The sequence below is a fragment of the Rhinichthys klamathensis genome, unplaced genomic scaffold (genome assembly GCF_029890125.1).
Source record: "Rhinichthys klamathensis goyatoka isolate OS25496 unplaced genomic scaffold, OSU_Roscu_1.1 h1tg000387l_1, whole genome shotgun sequence".
Taxonomy (NCBI): Eukaryota; Metazoa; Chordata; class Actinopteri; order Cypriniformes; family Leuciscidae; genus Rhinichthys; species Rhinichthys klamathensis.
Window position 1 is genome coordinate 1,416,391 of NW_026606891.1, and position 24,068 is coordinate 1,440,458.

Here is a 24,068-nt window from a genome sequence, read left to right on the forward strand (position 1 = left end):
GAAGGCTCCAGCGTAATATGATCTTAAGTAATATAATGGAAGAACTAAGAAGATAGAAGAGCAGAGCGCAGGAGGCAAACAAAACGACGGGTAAGTTTAGCAAGCATAGCAATTAGCTGGTTGAATGCGTTATGTTTGTCTTAAGTTATGAGTTAGCATAGCATACATAGGCGAATTGCAACAGACAGTGAAGAAAATGTGTTGACAGTGGGCGTGACTTAAAAGTTGAACCAATCAACGTAGACCTAGGGAAAGGGAACTAAAAAAAGTCCTCGCTCTAGACTAGGTACTGAAAGAGTTATAGGAACTACGGTCTGAGGAACTAAAAAATCCCCAACTTAGTCCGGTCGGAACACGCGAAAAAAATGGTTATAGGAACGTTAGGTTCTAGGAACTGCAAAAGTCCCTCCGGTCGGAAAGCGGCTATTGATTCAAATAGCAAATAACTGTTACTGCACGCACCGCAACAGATTAAAAAAATGGTGGTTGAAATAAAATGAACTAAACTTCATTTAGACCCTGGTTCCTGGTGGAAACACACAGAGTACCACCCCAAAGTCCCTAGTTCCTGGGGAAAGTTCCTGCGGTGGAAACGCGGCTTTAGACTTTAATACTTAACTTGGTTACACTTTATTTTGATGATCCACTTTAGACATTCTACTAACTAAGTAACTTTGCAACTACATGTCAACCAACTCTCATTAGAGTATTAGTGGACTGTCTGCTTAAAGGTATATGTTACGGATCTATGAGGGAGGACTCAAGCGCAGAATGAGTGTTAATGGGTTTTATTGAAAGACAGTTGACAAGACGAGAAATGGTGGGTGAGGAGGTGATAACGGTCCAAACAGTAGGCAGGGAACAAAGCACAATGACAGGCAAGCTGAGAGAGTGGCAGTTGAGACATCCCAAGGTGAACACAGGTGTTCTGAGGTAGATGAGCAGCACAAGGCCAACGGATGCAGCAAGAGCCAGACAGGATAATACAGCAAACGTAAATGGACTCACAGGGCATAATCAGTCACTGCACCGGTCTCACTGCTTGGTAGAGAGGAAGCAGCCAACTTGCAAGGCTGGAACAAACAGGGAACACAACAAACACAAGATATCCAGGCACTATACACAACTGTAACCATGAGCAATAAGTAACAGATAGCACAACACACTAAATGACAATGAACTGGCAAAACATGAGGCCAAGAGAACACATACAAAGGGAGCTGACATAGACATAATAGAGAGTAGACGCCCTATCGACCGATACTGCCTGGCGCGGACGAGCCGTGGTGCCGCCATCTTAGACCGGTCACCCGCTCTGCTCAGTGTAATCTGTTTGGTAGGTGCAATGAGCTGTCAGCGCATTTAATTAATCATATCATATTATTAAAGAGAAACAAACGTCAGCAATTAAAAACCAACTATACAAATTTAATAATATTTTCAGTCCACTGCTCTCATCCTTAAATATTGATTAAAACTAGCTAGGGAGTTGATGCCTCAACTAAAATCTAAAGTCTTTGGTATATAGAATGAATTAATAATAAGGAAATTCAATATGCATAAATACAAACTATCCCTATAATAAATAAGTTAATTAATTAATCTAAATAAGAGTGTTATTAAATACATCATTCATGTGTGCATATGTGTGTGGGTATATATTATGATCTATAAGTTATACTCTTCATTTTTCATGTAAAAACCACATGTTTTTTTTTTTTGGAGATGGTGGTAGTAGGGATGGTGGTATTGATATTATAAAACCATTTATATTCCTAGTAAATATAAATGACCTGGGTCAGGCAACTGTTCTAGGTGCTGTCGGTGGGTGCAACTGGCACATCTTGTCGACATGGTCATTAGTAACACGTTTTTTTGTTGTTGTTTTTTTGGGTTGACTGGCCCCTCCTTTTTTACCGCCCATGCCCCCAATCCCTTCTGTCATGCAAAATAAATATGGTGGACGGATATCTGGGCTGGATGTGGTGTCTCTGGCTAGGGAGCTAACCAGTGCACACCAGGGTCTAAGCCACAGATTACCAAAAAAAAAAAAAAAAAAAAAAACTGTCAGGTCACAACCAGACTAGGTGAGCTTGGTCTGGAGGTGCCTGGTATGGTGCCCCATCTTACTCCGCGGAGGAAGACTCAGCGAAACATAGAGGCTTAACTGTTTGGGTTGGGTGTTGCTGACGGTGGGGGGTCTATGTCGGGGAGGTCTGTTGGTTGTGCTCACCGGCAGTGGTAGAGTGGCTCCCAGGCCTAGACAATAGTGTATATTCACAATAATTTTATTGACTGATCTATATGTATTATTATAACTGTTACGATTTGCGTGGAAGCAAAGGCGGAAGTCGGATCTAGATGCAGCAGTAGACTTTAATTATCACAGACTAGGGTAACTTAGAAACTCAGAGAAACTCGAGGAGCGTACACATACAGGCAATCACATACATTCAATAACTGACCCTGAACAAAAGAGCAGACAGGATTAAATACACAGACGGGATGAGGGAACAAGACACAGCTGGGGCAAATCAGAACACAGGTGAATAAACTGAACACTAACAAGGAGCGGGAAAACTCAGGGAAACAGATACAGAACAGACATAACTATAACATTATCCCCCCCTTCCATAAGGCGTGTCCCCGCGCCGAATAAACATCAAATAGGGGCGGGAGGGTGGAGCAGGACGTGACGGCGGCCAGGGCAGAGCAGGATGAGGCGAAGGCCAGGGTGGAGCATGGCGTGGCAAAGGCCAGGGTGGAGCATGGCGTGGCAAAGGCCAGGGTGGAGCATGGCGTGGCAAAGGCCAGGGTGGAGCATGGCGTGGCAAAGGCCAGGGTGGAGCATGGCGTGGCAAAGGCCAGGGCGGAGCACGATGAGATGGTGGCCAGGTCGGAGCAGACTCAGACGAGGATGAGGACCATGTCGACGTCGTCTCCATGGCCCTCACGGAGTACCTTCTGCCCCCCCCAAAAAAATACTTGGGGAAATCCTCGGGAGGAACCTCCAGGTGGTAAATGGGTTCCGGGCAGGCCTCCCGGAGCTTGAAGGGCGCAGGCAGGACGAGGCGCAGAGGCGGGGCCGGCAGGGCGAGGCGCAGAGGCGGGACCGGCAGGGCGAGGCGCAGAGGCGGGGCCGGCAGGGCGAGGCGCAGAGGCGGGGCCGGCAGGGCGAGGCGCAGAGGCGGGGCCGGCAGGGCGAGGAGTCTGGGAACGCCCTCCGTAGCCTGGCGAAGCAAACGAGTCCTCCTCCTCCTTCTGCGACGACGCTTCACTGGGCTTGATTCACTACTGGACGTACTTGACTCGGTAGACTCACTTGACTCGGTAGACTCACTTGACTCGGTAGACTCACTTGACTCGGTAGACTCACTTGACTCAGTAGACTCACTTGACTCAGTAGACTCGGTAAACTCACTTGACTCAGTAGACTCGGTAAACTCACTTGACTCGGTAGACTCACTTGACTCAGTAGACTCGGTAGACTCACTTGACTCGGTAAACTCACTTGACTCGGAACTTGATTCACTTGACTCGGAACTTGATTCACTTGATTCACATGACTCGGAACTTGATTCACTTGACCCGGCGGCACTTGACTCGGCGGCGCTTGACTCACTTGACTCGGCGGCGCTTGACTCACTTGACTCGGCGGCACTTGACTCGCTTGACTCGGCGGCAATTGACTCGCTTGACTCGGGAAGCGCGGTCTCACTTGACTCGGCGGCACTTGACTCACTTGACTCGGGTTCGTCGAGGCTGAAGCGACGTGCGGGTTCGGAAGACAGAAGCTCAGCCTCAGGCATGTCGATCTCGGCAGGAAGAAGCTCAGGCATGTCGGTCTCGGCAGGAAGAAGCTCAGGCATGTCGTGGAAAGCGGGCTCGACTCGGTTCACGTGAAGCGCAGGCTTGTGGAGCGTGGTCTCGGCTGAGCAGCTGAAGTGAAGCGCGGGCGCGACCGGGCTGACGTTAAGCGCAGGCTCTCGCAGCTTCTCCTCCACGCCCACAGTAAACGGGGAACCGCTCCACAACAGGGCCAGGTCAACGTACCATTCTAAAGATCCGTGAGGACCCGGATCGGGCATCAGAGACCGGAGTGGTTCCGATAATCCTCCGCGGAAGAAGATCTTCAGGCCGTGGGTGTTCATTTGCGCGAGATATGCCAGCTCGAGGAATTCTGCGACATAATCCTCGATGGCGCGATTCTCCTGGCGAAGACGGAGGATCTGGACATCAGGACTCCAGGTAGGCATGGCTGCTAGATCCTAGTGGGTCAGTTATTCTGTTACGATTTGCGTGGAAGCAAAGGCGGAAGTCGGATCTAGATGCAGCAGTAGACTTTAATTATCACAGACTAGGGTAACTTAGAACTCAGAGAAACTCGAGGAGCGTACACATACAGGCAATCACATACATTCAATAACTGACCCTGAACAAAAGAGCAGACAGTATTAAATACACAGACGGGATGAGGGAACAAGACACAGCTGGGGCAAATCAGAACACAGGTGAATAAACTGAACACTAACAAGGAGCGGAAAAACTCAGGGAAACAGATACAGAACAGACTTAACTATATCAATAACTACTATTACTATTATTATTATAAATACCGTGCTACCACTACTCCTACTATTATTATCATGAATGCTGTTTGTTGCCACTGCTACTATCGCTACTATTTTTATCTTCGTTATAATTATTATTATTAGTATGAATACTGCCTCTACTTCTACTACAATTCTGTCAGGTCCATTAAGTCAAGAACACACAGACAAAATAATTAAGAATTATTTGAATAGATTGCAAACAGGTTGATGTTCCTGAATTGAAATTTGGCGGTATGGCTCTGTTCAGGGAGTCCTCTGACCTTTCATGAGCACCATGAAATAGCAGAGAGTCAGAGGACAGCAGCAGCAGCATTAGGGAACGCTCACACAGTTTTAGACTGTGAGAGCTAAAATATCCCCCCAAACAAAACCACACCTGGCAATCCTCTGTGATACAGAGGATGATTTATTTGACCACACGAGCTATTCCCCCCAAAACAAAATTGAGTGTCTCGAACGGTGTCGACTGAGCCGCCCTAATTTAGCGATTTATAATAGTAAAATATTAATTAATTACTGAAATGACTAATCAAGACCGCAATAGCTAAAACATGCTGTTACCTAGATTATCTGTATTTACTGTTTGACAGTCTACAGTGTAAGCTCTATGGATAGATGATTAATCCACCTCTGAGAACGAGCTAGATGAATAAATTAACAGCTGATAGCGCATTCAGGGGCGTTAACTGAGCAGAGCGCGAGCAAAATAATGATCAAATGTGTTTTATTAACGAAACAAATCAGAGACTTGAGCTCATGGCTTCTGGTCGTCAAGAATATCCCGAACATCGAGACGGAGGTATCGTTCGTAAGCAGCAGAAACCACCGCCCCATAGCTTAAAGGGTTAAACCGGAGCGAGTACGTGTCGCCGCCGTAGTTGTTGCACAATGCGTAAGAATGAGCTGTATACGGTCCGAAAAGGCAGTCCGCAGAAGTGAATTCCTATCACAGCAAGCTGTTTGAATCTGCGCTGCATAGTGGTAAAAGCCAGCGTGAGCAACGGGATCAGTTGCCAATGACAACAGATAACGCACGTAGCCAATATGATCGCATAAGCATTTTTATGAAAACGACTAGTTAGATAAGCCCAAATGCCACACGGATAGCATTAACAAGAAGGATGTTGCCAACACACTGATAGCTTTTAGCAATGAATATTAAAAAGGAACTTAGCTTCGTGAAGATTTTCAGAGATGAATGGAGAATGAATCACGTCGAGTCCTGTGTCAATATTGCAGCAGAAGCGAGCAGCGAGCCAGCAGAAGCGAGCAGCGAGCCAGCAGAGCGAGCAGCAAGCATGTATGAGCAAGGTGAATGAGCTTTAAATAGGGCGCCTTGTTTGAGCTTGGCCATTGAGCAGCGAGGGGAGTTAACCAGCTAATGCAGCTCAGCTGGAGCAGATCAGCTGACGGGACAGTGTTGATAGCAAATAGCATAAGCAGCTGCTTGACTACCTGGCCTGCCAGAACTGACGCTGACGCTCAATTTCTATTACAATCTATCTAGTCAACCAATCACATGGCAGTTGCTTCAATGTATTTAGGGGTGTGGTCCTGGTCAAGACAGTCTCCTGAACTCCAAACTGAATGTCAGAATGGGAAAGAAAGGTGATTTATGCAATTTTGAGTGTGGCATGGTTGTTTGTGCCAGACGGGCCGGTCTGAGTATTTCAAAATCTGCTCAGTTACTGGGATTTTCACGCACAACCATTTCTAGGGTTTACAAAGAATGGTGTGAAAAGGGAAAAACATCCAGTATGCGGCAGTCCTGTGGGCGAAAATGCCTTGTTGTTGCTAGAGGTCAGAGGAGAATGGGCCGACTGATTCAAGCTGATAGAAGAGCAACTTTGACTGAAATAACCACTCGTTACAACCGAGGTATGCAGCAAAGCATTTGTGAAGCCACAACACGCACAACCTTGAGGCGGATTGGCTACAACAGCAGAAGACCCCACCGGGTACCACTCATCTCCACTACAAATAGGAAAAAGAGGCTACAATTTGCAAGAGCTCACCAAAATTGGACAGTTGAAGACTGGAAAAATGTTGCCTGGTATGATGAGTCTCGATTTCTGTTGAGACATTCAGATGGTAGAGTCGGAATTTGGCGTAAACAGAATGAGAAAATGGATCCATCATGCCTTGTTGCAGTGTGCAGGCTGGTGGTGGTGTAATGGTGTGGGGGATGTTTTCTTGGCACACTTTAGGCCCCTTAGTGCCAATTGGGCATCGTTTAAATGCCACGGCCTACCTGAGCATTGTTTCTGACCATGTCCATCCCTTTATGGCCACCATGTACCCATCCTCTGATGGCTACTTCCAGCAGGATAATGCACCATGTCACAAAGCTCGAATGGTGTTCCTAATAATCCTTTAGGTGAGTATCTAGATCTCTAAAATATCCCATTGCTTAAACTTACCAATGTACCTGCATAAATTTATCTCAGAAAAAAGATGGCGCACGGTTGGTTGGGCTCCGTGCTTCTCTTGCTTTGGCCTTTAAAATCTGGCAATTTTATGCACTCTGATTGACTTACTACTGACACCAAGATTTATAAGCAGCAAACACGTGAATATGTCAATAAACCAGAAGCCGTAAATAAGAAGGATAAACAACATCAACAAATGAAATGCCGGCGTGGAGCAAACAAGCAGCGTCAGCGTTCAGACCTGCTATTCACCTGTTTGGTGTGGCTTCTTCTGCTGCTAATATTTGGATCACTTGTCCTAAGGATTCCTCAAAACGAGCCTGACAGTCTTCTGTGCAACACGCCATACCTGAACAACGTTGGATATGGCCGTTTTACCATCTACTATTCCCTCCTGAAGTTTGGAAATGCACGCGTAATAGGCTTACGCACCAAAGTGGAGCTGGGTAACAGGAAAAAAAATAGTGGGCGCGCTATAATATATCTCTCCTTCCTGGTCCTGTTAGCGGGAGACATCCAGCTTAACCCCGGCCCAGACACTGACTGTGCGCCGCGGGTCCATACTGCCAACGTGGGGCCGGGTCCCGGTGCGGAGACGGAGCGGGGAGCGACAGGCTGGATTGGTGGGCGGGCGGGAGCCTCCGCGGCGGAACTAGTGCTTCATCTGCGGTGGCCGGCGGACCCGGAGGTGGTTGGCGGATTTCCAGCGGGAGACAGCTCTGGGCGCTCTGTGCGGGCGAGTGTTCGAACGCCGGCACCGGAGGACCTGGAGGGAGTGGATCCGTCTGCCCACGTCGACCGGGCTGCGGCGGGGGTTGCGCCCACAGATGGCCCGGCGGACTGTTGGAGCGACCTGGCCCAAAGTGGCGCCCTTCTTTTGGCGGATTCTTCTGTCGACAAGGCGGAGGAGGCCACACTGGAGACGGATTTAAAATCATTGTGTGCGCAAGGATCCAGAGGCGCTCCTAACCGTAAGACTGACTATACTAAGGGTAAAGCCAATACAACTCATAAAGTCAAGCATAAGCGAACAAACAGAGACACTACTGACAATATAAAAACTTTGCAGTCACAAGCAATAATAAAGCAGAGACAATATTTATTTTTCCAGACAGTAAATCAAAATAATCTGGGATCCCACAGTAAAGCCTAAGGGTATTTTGGGAGGGCATTTAAATATTAGAAGCCTGTATCCAAAATGTGATGAAATTAGAATTCTTTTAATTGGTTCCAATCTTGATTATTTATGCATAGGTGAAACATGGATGCATGATAAAATCCCCACCTCAATGATAGATGTGCCTGGATATAAGTGCTATAGAAAGGACAGGGTTACTGGTAGAGGAGGTGGAGTTCTGGTTTATATTAAAGACTCCTTTAAGACTAAGGAAGTCCAATTAGATGAATCTCTCTCAATTGAAAGTCTATGTGTAAATGTGGCTCTATCCTCACGCATGATGTTTAACATCCTTGTGGTGTATAATCCACCATCTAGTTGCCTACAAACTTTTTATCAAAATCTAGAAAAAATTATCAAATCTTTTAAACCGAACAGTGAGGTGCTTATTTATGGAGATATTAATGTTAATTGGTTAAATAAATCCAGTAGGAAACAACTCAAAGAACTAGCATCAAAATATGACTTTCATCAATTTGTAAAGGGACCCACTCGCCTGACAAAAACATCACAGACAGCAATAGATTTAGCTTTCTCAAATAAGCCGGAAAGAGTTTTAAAAACATACAATCTGGTGTGTGGCGTATCAGATCATAACATGATATTAATTTCCAGAAAACTCTCAAAAAAGCGTCTAAATTAATATAAAAATCACCAAAAGGTAACTAAGTTAATAATTCCCCGTAAGGATCTTATTAAAGTTGAGAATGAGTTAGGAAACACTAATTGGGATGAAGTCTCACAACATAATCAAGTGAACGAGTGTTGCGATATATTTACTTCCACAATGAGTAACATTTTAAATAAGTTCTTAAAACAATGTAAAAGGCCACAAAGAAAAGTACATTTTCCATGGGTAAGTGATGCAGTACGACAGTTAATTAAAAAAGAGATTTTGCTCTAAAACCTATCTTAGAACCAGATATGACACAGATCTGATGTTATTTAAAGGTTTACGAAATCAAGTAGTAAAAGAATTGCGAAACTTAAAAGCAAACTATTATATGAAAATTCTAACTGAAGCTAAAGGAAATTGTAAAGCAATATGGAAACAAATAAACAGCCTAATTCAACCTAATGCAAATATAAATAATTCATATGAACTAAAATGTGAAGGAAAAAACATATCAGACCCTGTCCAAGTTGCTAATGTCTTTAATCAATTTTTCATCAAATCTGTTGAAGATCTTGCTTTTAATTTTTTAGATGAGGAGCCCAATAGTAGCAACTTAAATATATTGTCATCAGCAAATGAGAATTCTTTTAAAACTAGAGAAGTGGATCAGGCAGTGGTATTGAAAGCCATTTCAGACCTGAATACCAACTTTTCCAAAGACAACTACAACATAGACGCAACTTTCCTCAAACAATATGCTCAAATGATCATTCAACCTTTGACCCACATTATAAATGTCTCTATTAAAACGGGGATATTTCCAGATGCTTGGAAAAAGGCACTGGTTAAACCCATCTTTAAGTCCGGGAATACCACAGACGTTAGTAACTATCGACCAATAAGTCTAGTTCCGGTAATGTCAAAAATACTAGAAAAATAGTTTCAGAACAGCTAACTCAATACTTAGAAACACAGAAATATATACACCCTCAACAGTATTGTTTCAGACAGAACCATTCCACTGAATCAGCTATCTGCGCTTTATTGGAAAATATTGTGCAGCCGCTTGATAAAGGAAACATTGTGGGTGCAGTATTCCTGGACTTAAAGAGGGCATTTGATACAGTAAACCATAGCCGTCTTATCTCAAAACTGTCATCCTATAATACGTCACACCAGGCATTATCATGGTTTGAGTCATACTTACAGGGACGAGAACAATGTGTAGTAATTGATCATGTAAAATCTGCCCCATGTAAAATTAAGACCGGAATCCCTCAGGGAACCATACTGGGGCCTATTCTCTTCAGCCTGTAGGTGAACGAGCTGCCTGAAGTGTGTCCTGAAGTGGGTCTTCAGATGTATGCCGATGACACGGTGGTGTATGTGTCCGGCAAAAGCCCTGCTGTTGTTGGCAGTACACTGACCAAAAGTCTTGAGAAAGTGTTCAATTGGCTAAACAAATCATGTTTAACACTTAACTAAGTCTGTGTTTTTCGATAAGAGCTCGGACAATAAATGACCTTAACATTAAAATGAATGGCGAACTAATCGATCAGGTAGAACAAGACAAATATTTAGGAGTGATTTTAGATTCTCAGCTAAATTTTAAAAGTCATATAAAAAACATGTCAAGAAAAATGAAGGCCAGTATGAACTGTTTCAGAATGATCAGGAGCTGTCTTACATTTGAATGTGCTTATGTATTCCTGAACACTATGATCATGTCCCATCTGTCGTACTGCACCACCTTTTGGTCCCAGACCAGCCTACCAGCAACTACCCTGAAGCCTATTGAGAGGCTTTATAACCGGGCCTTAAAAATTTGAGATGAAAAGCCCATTCGATTCCACCACTGTTATATTTTAAGTAAACATAAAATCTTAAATTTTGTACATTTTGTTAATCTCAGACACATTGTTGTTTTTTAAATGTTTAACTGGACTTGCACCTGAGCCACTTTGTAAATTTGTGAACAGGCTGGAACCCTCCAGATCAACAAGAGCTGCTACTCGTGGAGACTGTAAAGTTCCATTTTTTAAAACTTCTTTTGCCCAAAATGTTTTTTCAGTGAAAGGAGCCAATCTGTGGAACTGGCTTCCTACAAATATAAAAATTTTAACTAAACTATCCACCATTAAAAAACTAACAAAAGCCTGGTTCATACAGCAGCAGCAGTGTGATCATGCCATATGAAATGAATATCCGTGTGTATGAGGTGTGCATCTGTGTAAGTTCGAGTGAATGTGTTTTACTAATTTTATTGGTGCTAACTGGTTTCTAGACATTTTATTTTATTCACTGTCATTTTTTTACTCCTTTATTATCCTAACTGTTAAAAGCCCTTCTAGGGACAGGTGTTGCGAATTAGCCTTGGCTATAAACACTGTGATATAGGCATCGGATTGTTCTTTATGTAATAATCTATGTTTTTTTGTATCTGTCCCTATTCAAATAAACAATAATTTTTTTTTTTTTTAAATAGATCACTAGATCGATATATTTACCTGTTTTTTTGTCATGTTTTTTTGTTTTTGTTTTGTTTATTTTGTGTGTGCTCCATGTTCGTCTTTCTTTCTTTTGTATGTGTATATAATTCACTGATCTTTTATCTTGTATAAACTACAATGTTTTGTTAACTTGCAATAAAAAATAAAAAAAAATAAAAAAAATCATATCTCACTGAATACCGAACTGATTTTCACACAGGTTTTTTTTGCTGCAAAGGTCATAAATGTAGCTATGATTAGGGATGGCTGACGCGAAACGGACGTTCCGAAGCTTTTCAAGATCCCGAAGCACAGATGTTTTGAAACACTGATCCGAAGCATGATTCAAAACACCCATGTCACGTGACTACGGCTAAATGAAGCTTCGAAGTGTTTCACAAGTGTTTCGACAGGTGGCATGGTCCGCCGAATCAGCGTTTGATTGACAGGTTCGGGAACAGACCACACAATCGCACATCTGTATAAAAGTGAAGTCAACGCATCTTGACCTCGTGGGTTTTTTGTGAGAAGAGTTTGATTTAGAGATAGCGGATTTTTGGTGATAGTGACATTTATAGTGCGATTTGTTTAGTTATATTTAGGCTTACATTTAAATGTAGCCTACACATTGACTGATAGGCTAGAGACAGACAGAGTATACAGTGACACATTAGATGCATAGATAGAAATAGATGCATAGATAGATAAAAATGGAGGCTCCACAGAAGAGAAGAGTACATCTGTGGTGTGGGAGCATTTCCATTTGGAAACCCCAAATAAAGTGAGAAATTGTGATCGGCTGCTAGCCTACTGCAACAATACATCATCCATGATGCGCCATTTGAGGGGCACTCATCCTGCCATTTTGCAGATGATGGTAGCATTCCCCCTGTATCTAGGCCTGCTATTGACACTACTGGGCCATCTGAGCAAGGTATGCATTGTTTGAAATATAATTATAATTATAATTGAAATATAATAACAAACTGTTGGGACACTGTTTAGAAAGTCCACAGGCCTGTGTCAACCTAAGCCCTACAATCTAACGTCCCAATCATAACTGCCAATCATGTTAAAAACAGCTTCACTGTGAATATAATATGTTGTCAATATAATATAAGTCTACATACGAGTACCCAATCTACAGCCAATACATCATTTTGGTTTTCCTAATAGATTTATGGATTAAAAATATATTTTCATGCCAGCAACAAGTGTCCCTTGTGAAAGGATTTTTTCAAAGGCTGTAATTATCTGTAAAAAAAAAAAAGTAGGCAAAGTCCTTCAACAGCAGAGAAATTCATATTTTTTAATAAAAATCTATAAAAAAGTGAGACATTGTGGCTTGACTTCTTTTATTTATATAAATTTTTCATGACCAAAATAACATTATGCACAGTGAGGAGCCTACAGGTTACAATCTTCACATATTAGGAAAAATACAATAATTAAAATTACACATTTTTTAATGGCTCGTTGTCAAGGTTGTTTCAGATCAACACCTGCAAGTGACCACTAGGTGTCACCGTTGAGACGGGTGTCGGATTGTTTCGGAGCCTTGACACAATATGGCACATTTGCTTCAACTGTTTCATTGTTTCACGAAGCCTTGATCTGCCCACCACTAGCTATGATACAGGATACATGGTACAAATACACAAAATACAACCAATAGTACAGTAATGTTAAATCTTACTTGTGAAAAGTAATCCCATGAGCCCAATTTGCGATGGTCCGCCGATTTGACCAGGAATATGCTGCACAGTGCTCTGGCATCTTAACTGCTGATATGCAACGCAATTAGGAGTATGACTGGTTAAATATGGCGGCCGACATTTCTTGCGCCCAGCGACCAATAGGACGTCTAGCTCTATATTATGTCTATGGGGAGCTGAGAACAAGAGGAACAGGTGAGCACATTCAGACAAGAAACGGGTGAACACACTCAGGCAAACGAGGACTCAACAAGGGAGCAGAGAACATGAGGAACAGGTGACAACAATCAGACAAACAAGGACTCAATTAGACAAGAGGGCGTGGTACAAGGAAACAAGGAGGCAGGAACAGAGGAGCACATGGCCAACACAAATAAAGAGAGAGCCACATGTTCAAGCACAACACAAACATAGAGACATGAAACAAAGACAACACATGTGAACACTTTGAGGGAACACTTTCGTTAGCCTATTTATGCGATTAAAAAACCAGTTCACCCAAAAATTTAAATTCTGTTACCATTTACTCACCCCCATGTTGTTCCAAAACGGGATGACTTTTGTTCTTCTGCAGAACAAAAACAAAATATATGTTGAACAATGTTTCAACTGTATTTGTATACATTGAAAGTGTGGTTCAAAACAGCATTGGACCTCATTGTCTTCCATTGTAATTTATGAAAAAAAATTCACAATCACATTGTGTGATACGAAGTCAATATATTGTTTTATTTCTATGTTATACTGTAAGATTGAATTATCAAGTTTATCCAAGGTAGACCTCAAGTAATTAATTGTACTCCCTTTCTCTGCCGTCAAATCAAAATTGTATTTTGTTATTGTCAACTTGTATTTGTCAAAAGCATTTTATACTGTTGTGTGCGTTTGATTTTGTGTGAGCATTCGGTCAGTACTGGCAATAGGTGGCAACACATTTTGTGTTGTCTGAGCATTTTTTCAATTAGCCTGACGGTCTCAGTCTCCTTCCTAAAATATATTGACCTGGGACCCAAATAATTTTGTTATTCTGACTTTCACCAATTACACAGAACCAAGCAAAAGTAGAGAAAACGTTGGGCCAACATTTGGAGCATGGCAATACCCTCGGGTTGGCCTCATTAGCGTGCAGCCCGTTGGATCTGCTGGTGTGGAGATAATCCGCTGTTGTTTTCTGCCGTCTCACATGAAGTATATGCTAATGATGACACTGTTTTACAGAGATACAAGCCACAACAAAAGCACTGCATTCTGTTCTTTAGTTTATATAAATTAAATCCCCTTTAACATCTGAAACTCACATTTATTAGTCTTTGCACAATTCTCACAATATGTTGGCCGTGTTTCAGATTTCAAAAGCTTGGGGTCAGTAAGATTTATTTTTAAAGAAATTAAGGTAACACTTTAGAATACTGTTCCATCATTAATGAATAACTATACAGGAACAAATGAGTAACTCAATATCAATATTCTACTAACTGCTATTAACTAACAATACATTCCGAGTATGTTAGACACTCACAATACAAACTAGCGCTTAGTTGAATTAGGTAGTTCACTATTAGATAATCAGTAACTACTATTTTTTCATTCCTCCCAGAGAACTACTAAGAACTACTTGTAACCCTTTAATTTACGGTTTAAAGGGTTAGTTCACCCAAAAATGAAAATTCTGTCAGTAATTACTCACCCTCATGTTGTCCCAACCCCGTAAGACTTTCGTTCATCTTCGGAACACAAATTACGATATTTTTGATTAAATCTGAGAGCTGGATCACTCCTCCAAGGCTTCTAAAAGGATCTAAACTTGCCGGCCCAAAAGTTATAAAAGACATCGTTAAAATAATCCGAGTGACTACAGTGGCTCAATCTTAAGTTTATCTAGCGACGAGAATACTTTTTGTGCGCAAAAAACAAACTTTTTTTCAAAAGCGCTGGCGGGGAAAGAGTTAGTCCTCTGGGGGTATGAAAAAAATTGATTAGCTAATAGTGAACTACCTCATTCAATTAAGCGCTATTACTTACTAATTTGTTAATCAGAATTTTTTGTTAGTTAATAGTAGTTTGTTCTCAATTGTTCCTGTGTTATTGATTAATTTATTCCGTAAGGATTGATCAAAATTGACAGTAAAGACATTTATAAAATTACAAAAGACACATAAGCTCTATTCTTTTGACCTTTCTATTCATCAAAGTATCCTGAAAAAATGCATTTCCACAAAAATATTACAATGAATACGCATCATAGTACACATCACAGTTTTTTTTTTTAAATGAATAATATTTCACAATATTACTGCTTTTACTGTATGTTTGATCAAATAAATGCAGCCCTGGTGAGCCTAAGTGACTTCTTTAAAATTAAATAAATTTTTTAACTACACCAATCCCAAACTTTTGAACAGTGGTGTATAATCTTGAAATGAGTATTGTAATGTTTACGGTTTGCCACAAATGCTGTTGACTGAGCTTGTACTGAACCCAGAATTCATACATGTGCTATTTATTGGGTCAACCTGCACCATCTTCGCTGAGATGCTTTGCATTCATCCTGACTACTAGGTACACCAACACCTTTTACCAGAAAAAGTGTCGGGTCCTATTGGGATGTATGACCTTTATGCCTTCAATTAAAAGTATGGAAATGGCATGTTTTATACATAAGGGGCAGTGGACATGTTTTCTTTGCATAATTTCAATTTCAATTCTGAGTGCTTGGCCCTAAACAGCATCACATAGAATATAAATTTCACCACAATTATCTTTTCCACCTAGTTTGACATGTAGGGAGCCATGACATGTTTTTGCAATAGGGTTTTCTATAAATATTCAGATAGGCCTATGTATATCTGTACATGCATGCATCTAACTATGAAGAACAGGAAATGTGAGCGTGCTCTGCAGCAGATCGGGGACCGCTAATGTTTAAGTGAAGATGTTGGCAGGTGATGTGTGAGCGCTGCGTTTTTAGCTTTTTTTCACCAGAATCAGAATGCTTCCAGGTGTCACGACACATTGTTAGTCAAACACAGGAACTCTGGAAGCTCTATGGCAGCAGGTTTCCCCACGAGGCACAATACTCTAGATGCTCATCAATCAAAGCTTGAGTCTGAAAAGCAGAGCCCAGGGTAAAGAAATATGTTAATGGGGAAAAACTTACTACATAAATTAAAAAAAAAAAGTTTTTTTAATTAAGATATCAGAAAAAGAATGATTTTCATTTGCATCTTAAGCAGGAGAGCAAGTATCTTGATTTGTACATGGACAATTGATTTTATTATGCGAGTTTGGCTTTGCAAGAATAAAAATCTGAATCTAACGTTTAAATATGTTCAAGCACTTTTGACTTTATCCTGTAATCCTGCAAAATAGTGTGTAGGAAGATTAAGCTCGAAATAGCTCTTTCCAGGTGCTAGCTAACTACTCTGCACTAATTTAAATAAATAACTAAATAAAAAAACCTACAGTAAATAGAACATTGATCTTCTGGTTCATGAATGTTCGACAGCTCTAATCTACAAGAGCCCTTTCTGCTTTCTCAGTTGTAGCATTTTCTAATTTTAAATTAATTATACTTGCATGTATTATTTAATATTTATTTTTACATTATTTTAAAATATTATGCATTATGCATTTTCACACTTATAAATAAAACGGTTTTACAAAGACATTTTTGCAATAATAGCTTGGAATTATAGTTATTTAATTATACATGAAACTCTAAGACAATAAATTCACTTTTTGAAACACGTTTCCAGGAAAATGTTGGCGTTCAAGACAAAACATTACCAAATCATTCTGTATGAGGTTTACCTGCTAATGTAAGTAATGAGAGCCTAATTTGCATTATTAAAATGAATCTTCTCAGTACATTTCCAAAGGTGCATCTTAAACGTTCAACTATTGCGTGTGTAGAGACTAAAATCATGAACCGTTTACTAAAGTTCTCACTCTTAATTCTCTCTTTTCCTTTTCTCTATTCCAGATCTTCACCTGGATTAAGTCCTTTCTTCTGGACTGGCACCTTCACGTGGCCAATATTTAAAACGAGAACTTTTTACAGCTTTTGGTGTTCTGGGAAACTGCTAAATCACCTCTCTCTAAACCATTTGCAGCCATCACTGGATATACAGGGAATGAAGGAATATTCTGATCCGTATGTCTGAAACAACAGAGCTTTTGCAGACCAACAGAAGAATAAATTAAAAAGTCTTCCAGCAGTTCATAAGAGCCGAAATTGTGGGATCTCCACATTTTTATGGTAGAATAAGGGACAATAAAGAAAATAATGAGCAGTGATTTAAGGGCTAAAGGAATATTTTTTATAACTCAGTTGAGCACAAAGGGTAATACCGGTTTCTTATTTGTTCTGTGGCATTTAACTTTCTGTGTGTGTCAACATATTCTATAAAACAACATTAGAAACAGTCACAGTATCTTCAACCATGAATTACTGCTCACATTTATCAGCCATGACCTTCACAAAGGCAAAGCATTACCAATATCTCAAACCAGCATGCTAAATTACTCTTTCACCACAAGAGGTTTTCATGGAATAATTGATCATTTATGGTAAGAATCATGCATAGATGATATGAAGCGCTGGTGAACCATGCAACATGGATCTGTTCAACAGCTCAGATGAGTTCTTCCTCATCAATGCTACGGTCAGTCCCACAACCCTGGAGTCCTGGGACGACGCTACTCTCCTCGGCTTTCAGATCTCCATCTCTGCCATGCTAGCAATCGTCACTTTGGCCACTGCTCTGTCCAACGCTTTTGTGATCGCAACCATTTTCCTCACACGCAAGCTTCACACCCCTGCCAACTTCCTGATCGGCTCTCTCGCAGTGACTGACCTCCTGGTGTCCATTTTAGTCATGCCGATCAGCATTGTGTACACGGTCAGTAAGACTTGGACTCTGGGTCAGATCGTGTGTGATATCTGGCTATCATCTGACATAACGTTCTGCACGGCTTCCATCTTGCACCTGTGCGTGATCGCGTTGGATCGATACTGGGCCATCACCGACGCCCTGGAATACTCGAAACGGCGCACCATGAGACGAGCGGCGCTGATGATCGGCGTAGTGTGGGTGATCTCCGTCTCGATCTCCTTGCCTCCTCTATTCTGGCGGCAGGCTAAGGCACACGAGGAGCTCACAGAGTGCATGGTCAACACTGACCAGATCTCCTACACACTTTATTCCACATTTGGCGCCTTTTACGTGCCCACGATCCTCTTGATGATTCTCTACGGGCGTATCTATGTGGCGGCTCGCTCCAGGATCTTTAAAACACCAGCGACCAGCGGAAAACGGTTCACCGCTGCGCAGCTCATCCAGAACTCAGCGGGCTCTTCACTCTGCTCGCTGAATTCCACCTCAAATCAGGAGGGACATCTTCATCCTGGAGGAGGGGGAGGGGGAGGAGGAGGTGGGGGAGGGGGAGTGGGAGGGGGAGGGGGGTCTCCACTTTTCACGAACAGTGTGAAAGTGAAGTTGGCTGACAGCGTACTGGAAAGAAAGCGTCTTTGTGCTGCTCGGGAGAAGAAGGCCACCAAAACTCTTGGGATTATCCTGGGTGCGTTTATAGTGTGCTGGCTCCCGTTCTTCGTGTTTACGCTGGTGATGGGGGTCTGTAAAGACTGCTGGTTTGATCCTGTGCTCTTTGATGTGTTCACCTGGCTAGGGTACCTCAACTCGCTCATCAATCCAGTCATCTACACTGTCTTCAATGATGACTTCAAGCAAGCCTTCCACAAACTCATTAAGTTTAAAAGATGCTATTGATGTTACACTCCTGTCCTGTTTTGACACATTCATGACTTAATTAAGAGGATTTCTGCGGAAAATATCTGAATCCTGTGAGCTTTCATTGTTCATATGCTGTTGAGGTCCTCTGCACCCTGCCGTTTGTTTTTCTGTGAGCTCCTAAACGCGCATACAGTGTCTGGTCGATGTAGATTACTGTTCTCATGAGACAGCTTGTAAAATATCTTGCCATATTGTTGATGCTTCCTCGTAGTTTGAATGCATGCTAAGATTACAAATCCTTCGCTAGAGAGCAACGTTCTACTGTCTCTGTAACCAATAACTGTCTATAAACTGCCTTATTTAACAGAAACAGAGTGAAATTAATATGAAAGACACTATTTAAAAAGAAGACAAATAAATGATGGTTGCTGTTCCATTAGGAACACATATATGGGCCCCCTGAGGACCGTGCAGAAGTATATGAACATTAGCATAGACTCCCTAAATAAAAATGTTCATTATATAAGATTAAAAAGAAGCTTTAAGTTTTGTGGTTTTGTATTTTTGTCTGAAAGAAGTTAGTTTTCAGTTCTCTCCTTCCCTCCATTTTGATGTCAGAGTTTGAGGGGTTTTATGATCATGAAGATGAAAAACAGGCTTCAGGCTGCATGGCTCATTTCAGGACATGATGCAGCAGAAGAAAACCATGATCAAACGTTCAAATTCTGGATATACCTGATGTGTTTTGACACAAGGTGCAACTTTTACAGCAAAAGAGCCACTAAAGGTATTTTTTATTGATATTTTAACAATGTCCACATAAAAAAAAACAAAAAAAAAAAACTGTTGAACACAAGCCTTAAAACAAAATCAAACCAAGTAATAATAGTGATAATAATGATTATAAAAAAGGAGATACATATGCAGTATGTTTATTATAACACAATGGAGGAAAACAATAAGGAACACAAATATCCAATATACATAATGTACTTTATATATAACCAAATTAACAGGGGTATACATTTATACTACAATTGTGCCATTATGGATACATGCTGGAATGTTCAGTTATCCCAAGAGAACCATTGGTTCTTTCCAGATTTTATTAAATGACATGAGTTTGCCCATAAAATAGAATCCAATTTTTTTCTAAAGATATAAGATACTTTATCATAGCAAGCCAATCCCTATATAATAAAGGGCTATCTCCAACCCATTTGTTCATAATGGCCTTCCTTCCCAACATCAGCAAAGGATGAACAATGTCTTTGGCTGCGTCTGAAATCGCATACTCTCTTGAGTAAGTACTTATTTTGAATAAGTAATTACTTTACGGCTGCTAAAAAAAGGATGTTCAACATATGAATGTGAATGTGGACGTACTACATTCGCCATGCTGTCATTATCACAGCATCATTTATTTTATTTATTTATTTGGTGTGAAGGTCCTTATCTCGTCAAATATCCCAATAATGCAACTTGTGGAAAGTGAAGCACCTCTGACTGCAGTGGTATATATGAATAATGGCATCCAGGAAATTGGCAAACTTTGCCCTCCATCACTCTGTCTTATGAAGAAGGTCGGCTGTGTTGGTTCAAAAGGTTTTTTGATAAGAAAACACGGCAATAAGAGACTTTAAACCTGAGTCAGACAGGAATAATGAGGCATATCCCTGGAACGTGCTGCCTGCAGGCTCTCAAACAGCATTTGAGAGTGTGGGGTAAAGCTGTGCTGGGCTGTTTGGTTGAGATAGATTGTCTGTATTCACAGTCTGTATATCAAGAGATAGAGCTCCCTCTCACTCATCCACACAACAAGGATTAGGTCACACCCCATAAAATAGATCTTTAGGCTCATTATCATTCACTACCACCAGTAAATCCAAACAGGAATATTCGTTCGCCAGTGTTCTGCCGTGAGTTGTGTACATGAAGGCTGGTGTGATGTATCAGTGTGTGGCCCGTCTTGAGATGGACTAGATTAGAAGATCAAATAGATACATTCGTGTGATGTAGAGGAGGTAAAACCTGAACACGACGGGGACTTTCCATTTACATCTTGTATTTATGACATTTTCTATTCCCTAAACCTACACAACCTCTTAAAAGGATATACGCTGATATACATCACACCAGCCTTCATGTACAAAACTCACAGCAGAATACTGGTGAACGAATATTCCTGTTTGGATTTACTGGTAGTCGTGAATGATAATGAGCCTAAAGATCTATTTCATGGGGTGTGACCTATTTTTTATTGTGTGAACAGAGACATTATTTTTCACAAAATATCTTCTTTTGTGTTTTGTATAAGAAAGAACATCATGCAGGTTTAGAGCAACATGAGTGTTTAAATTATGACAGAATTTAAATTTAGAACTATCCCTTAAATAAAGTTCTCAATCTTGATTTGTTTGACTAGGTTTACAATTTTATACATGTAATGGTTTTTTAGGAGACACAGTTTCAAAGCGTATGATCTGCAGAAGGTCCAACTTGATATAGCATAGACCAAATGTGACCATGGTTCACAAAACTAGTCACATGTCTCACGGGTATATTTGTGGCAATAGCCAACAATACATCGTATGGGTCAAAATTATCGTTTTTTCTTTTATGCCAAAAATCATTAGGATATTAAGTAAAGATCATGTTCCATGAAGATATTTTGTAAGTTTCCTACCGTAAATATATAAAGCGTTTATTTTTGTGAGTGAATGCAGCACAATCGCAAACATAAATGGACAACTTTTAAAGGCGATTTTCTCAATGTTTAGATTTTTTGCATTCTCAGATTCCAGATTTTCTCAGCCAAATATTGTATATCCAAACAAACCATACATCAATGGAAAGCTTATTTATTCAGCTTTCAGATGAATACATCTAAATTTAAAAAAATGGACCCATGTGACTGCTTTTGTGGTCCAGGGTCCCAAATATGTAAATCTGAATCTTTTTTGTTTTTTTTTCCCCAGATAAAACCAAGATTCTAAGTGTGTCCTGTGAATAACTTTTCTATTATATGGATTTCTTTACATTTATTTTTTTAATCCTAATTCCATAATTTCAAATTTTAATTGCAATAAGATGTTTATGAATTTGATGCTTCAATTCATATTTAATTGAATATAAGGAATTGAATTGAACTGGGATTCTCTATTCAGTTCTGTAATCTGCACACACATTTATGTTACCCCCAGCTTTCTAACTAGTATTTCCTCAAAAATATTAATCCGTTCTTGCTCCCTAATGTTCTCATGTTTGCAGTTTCACTCGATGCATTATTCATATTCAGTTCGTTGCTCCCAAAACAAATTTGCTAATTAATCAAATCTCATAAATTAAGACACATGCGTTTTAAAACAGTCTAAACAAAGCCTATTAAAAGCAGCAACAAAATGATCTTATTGATTTGCAAAAAGATATTTAGTAGTGTGAACAGATAAAAAAAAACGTGTAAGGCTCCTGTTTTTATTCATTTCACGCTTTCAACAGGTCTCTCTTTTCTCTTTCAGCTGAAGCAGGGTGTCGTGAGAGAGCACTCAATAAGGGAAAGGTAATCACAGGTGACACAGAGACGCAATTAGCTCGATATCTCCTGATTTCAGCCTCAGGAAGTGTTTAAATCGACAGCATCGCTGAATCAATTTAAAACAAATGGAAATGTAAATTGCAAACAGGCATTACAATTGAGGTGGGGGTTCGGGAGGAGAGATGGCCAGCGACCTCACTTTACAGGAAAATAAGCAAGATGCTTCAGATAACGTTAAGTTTGCAGTGAAACAAGATGGAGAGGGTCAGCATGCATTTAACCTTGCTGGGTGGTGTCTGTCTGTTCGCACTTAGGTGAAACAGAGATATGCAGAAAGAAGGAGACAAGGGACAAACAAAACGCACACTCCCACAGAGAAGAAATACAGGGTTTAAATGAGGACAACCCTGAACATTAACAAACACTCGCATCCATAGAGAGCAGCAAAAACACAGACAGGAGGGAAAAGGACAGCCAAGAAAACAATCTGAGTTTGCCCTTTGAGTGCACATCGATGAGACGTCTCCCTCTGAGAGACATAACTACTGCCTCAAGAGCTGCTGCTGGGGAGAGTCACAAGCACTAAAGCTGAAGAACCACGTGAACATGAATCAAGAAGAGAACCCTTATTACCTGTTCAGACTGACTATTGTTTTTGTTTGGGATCCAATACCCCAATGACTTACAAAACAATAATCCTATTATTTGCCCTTCAAATTATTTTAAAAAGTTGGCCATTTAACAGACTGACTTTGCTTCTGTTTGGAGTCAGGTGTATCCTGGCAAAAACGCATTTTAAAAATTCAATAAAATATTAATATTTTTGATAAATATTAATTTATTTTATATATTTATTTCAAATATACATTTATTTTATACAGTAAAAAAAAATATATTGTGAAATATTATTACACTTTAAAATAACAGTTTCCTCTTTTAACCCCTTAAGTGTCACGGGCCCACCGGTGGGCCCAAATTCTTTACATTTTTAAAACAGTAATATCCTATACTAAACCTAAACTAATCTTGACAAACTATATATCATTTGAAAGCTTACAATCTCTAGTTTCCATATTTGGTGATTGATTTTCAAAATAAATTACAGAGGAGCCGTAATTTATCAATTTGCAACAATAATATTTTCATACTCTTAGACCTTTATTTTGAAATAGTGATGAACATGAAAAATCATGAAAGAAGGGTAGAAACCTCAGTTTGTTTTCATTCCAAGAGTTCAAAAGATAGCATCCATTCAATTATTAAAAAAAAAAAAGGTCTGAATTTTTTTTTTATATAAAGAAAAAAATTATATGATGTGGCAGGAAGCTAAAACGCACATGCGTTTTCTTTTTATGTTTCTTAGAGGTTGAAATCATATCAAAATCTGCCAAACTTCTCATATTACTTCTGAATAGGATGTCTACTTCATAAATTGTATGAAAATTGTGGAAATAATGGTTCATATCACTCAAAACACATATGGAAATGGAGGCGCCCTTATATGGGCAGTGATGGAGTCTGGTTGTCATCTAGTGAAAAAGTTTGGTACTGCGCCCAAACAAAATCTTACTGAAAGCTCATTTTTTGAGATATCAACCTACAATTTGAAACACAACTTGTTCAGATTTTTGGCTTTGATTTTTTTGCAGTTTTAGAGTCGCCCAGGTTTTGAAAATATATATTTTATATAAAATATGAATAATTAACAATTTTACATTGTACATTTTCATAAACACAAACT

The 24,068-nt window shown here is 40.3% G+C and overlaps 1 protein-coding gene across 1 annotated transcript; it reads left to right on the top strand.

The window, feature by feature from the left end:
• Nucleotides 1-17,496: 17,496 nt before the first annotated feature.
• htr1d (5-hydroxytryptamine (serotonin) receptor 1D, G protein-coupled) lies at nucleotides 17,497-19,236 on the top strand. Its single transcript, XM_056234105.1, has one exon. It carries the CDS (start codon nucleotides 17,656-17,658, stop codon nucleotides 18,826-18,828), a length of 1,173 nt encoding a protein of 390 aa, XP_056090080.1. The 5' UTR covers nucleotides 17,497-17,655; the 3' UTR covers nucleotides 18,829-19,236.
• Nucleotides 19,237-24,068: the final 4,832 nt, after the last annotated feature.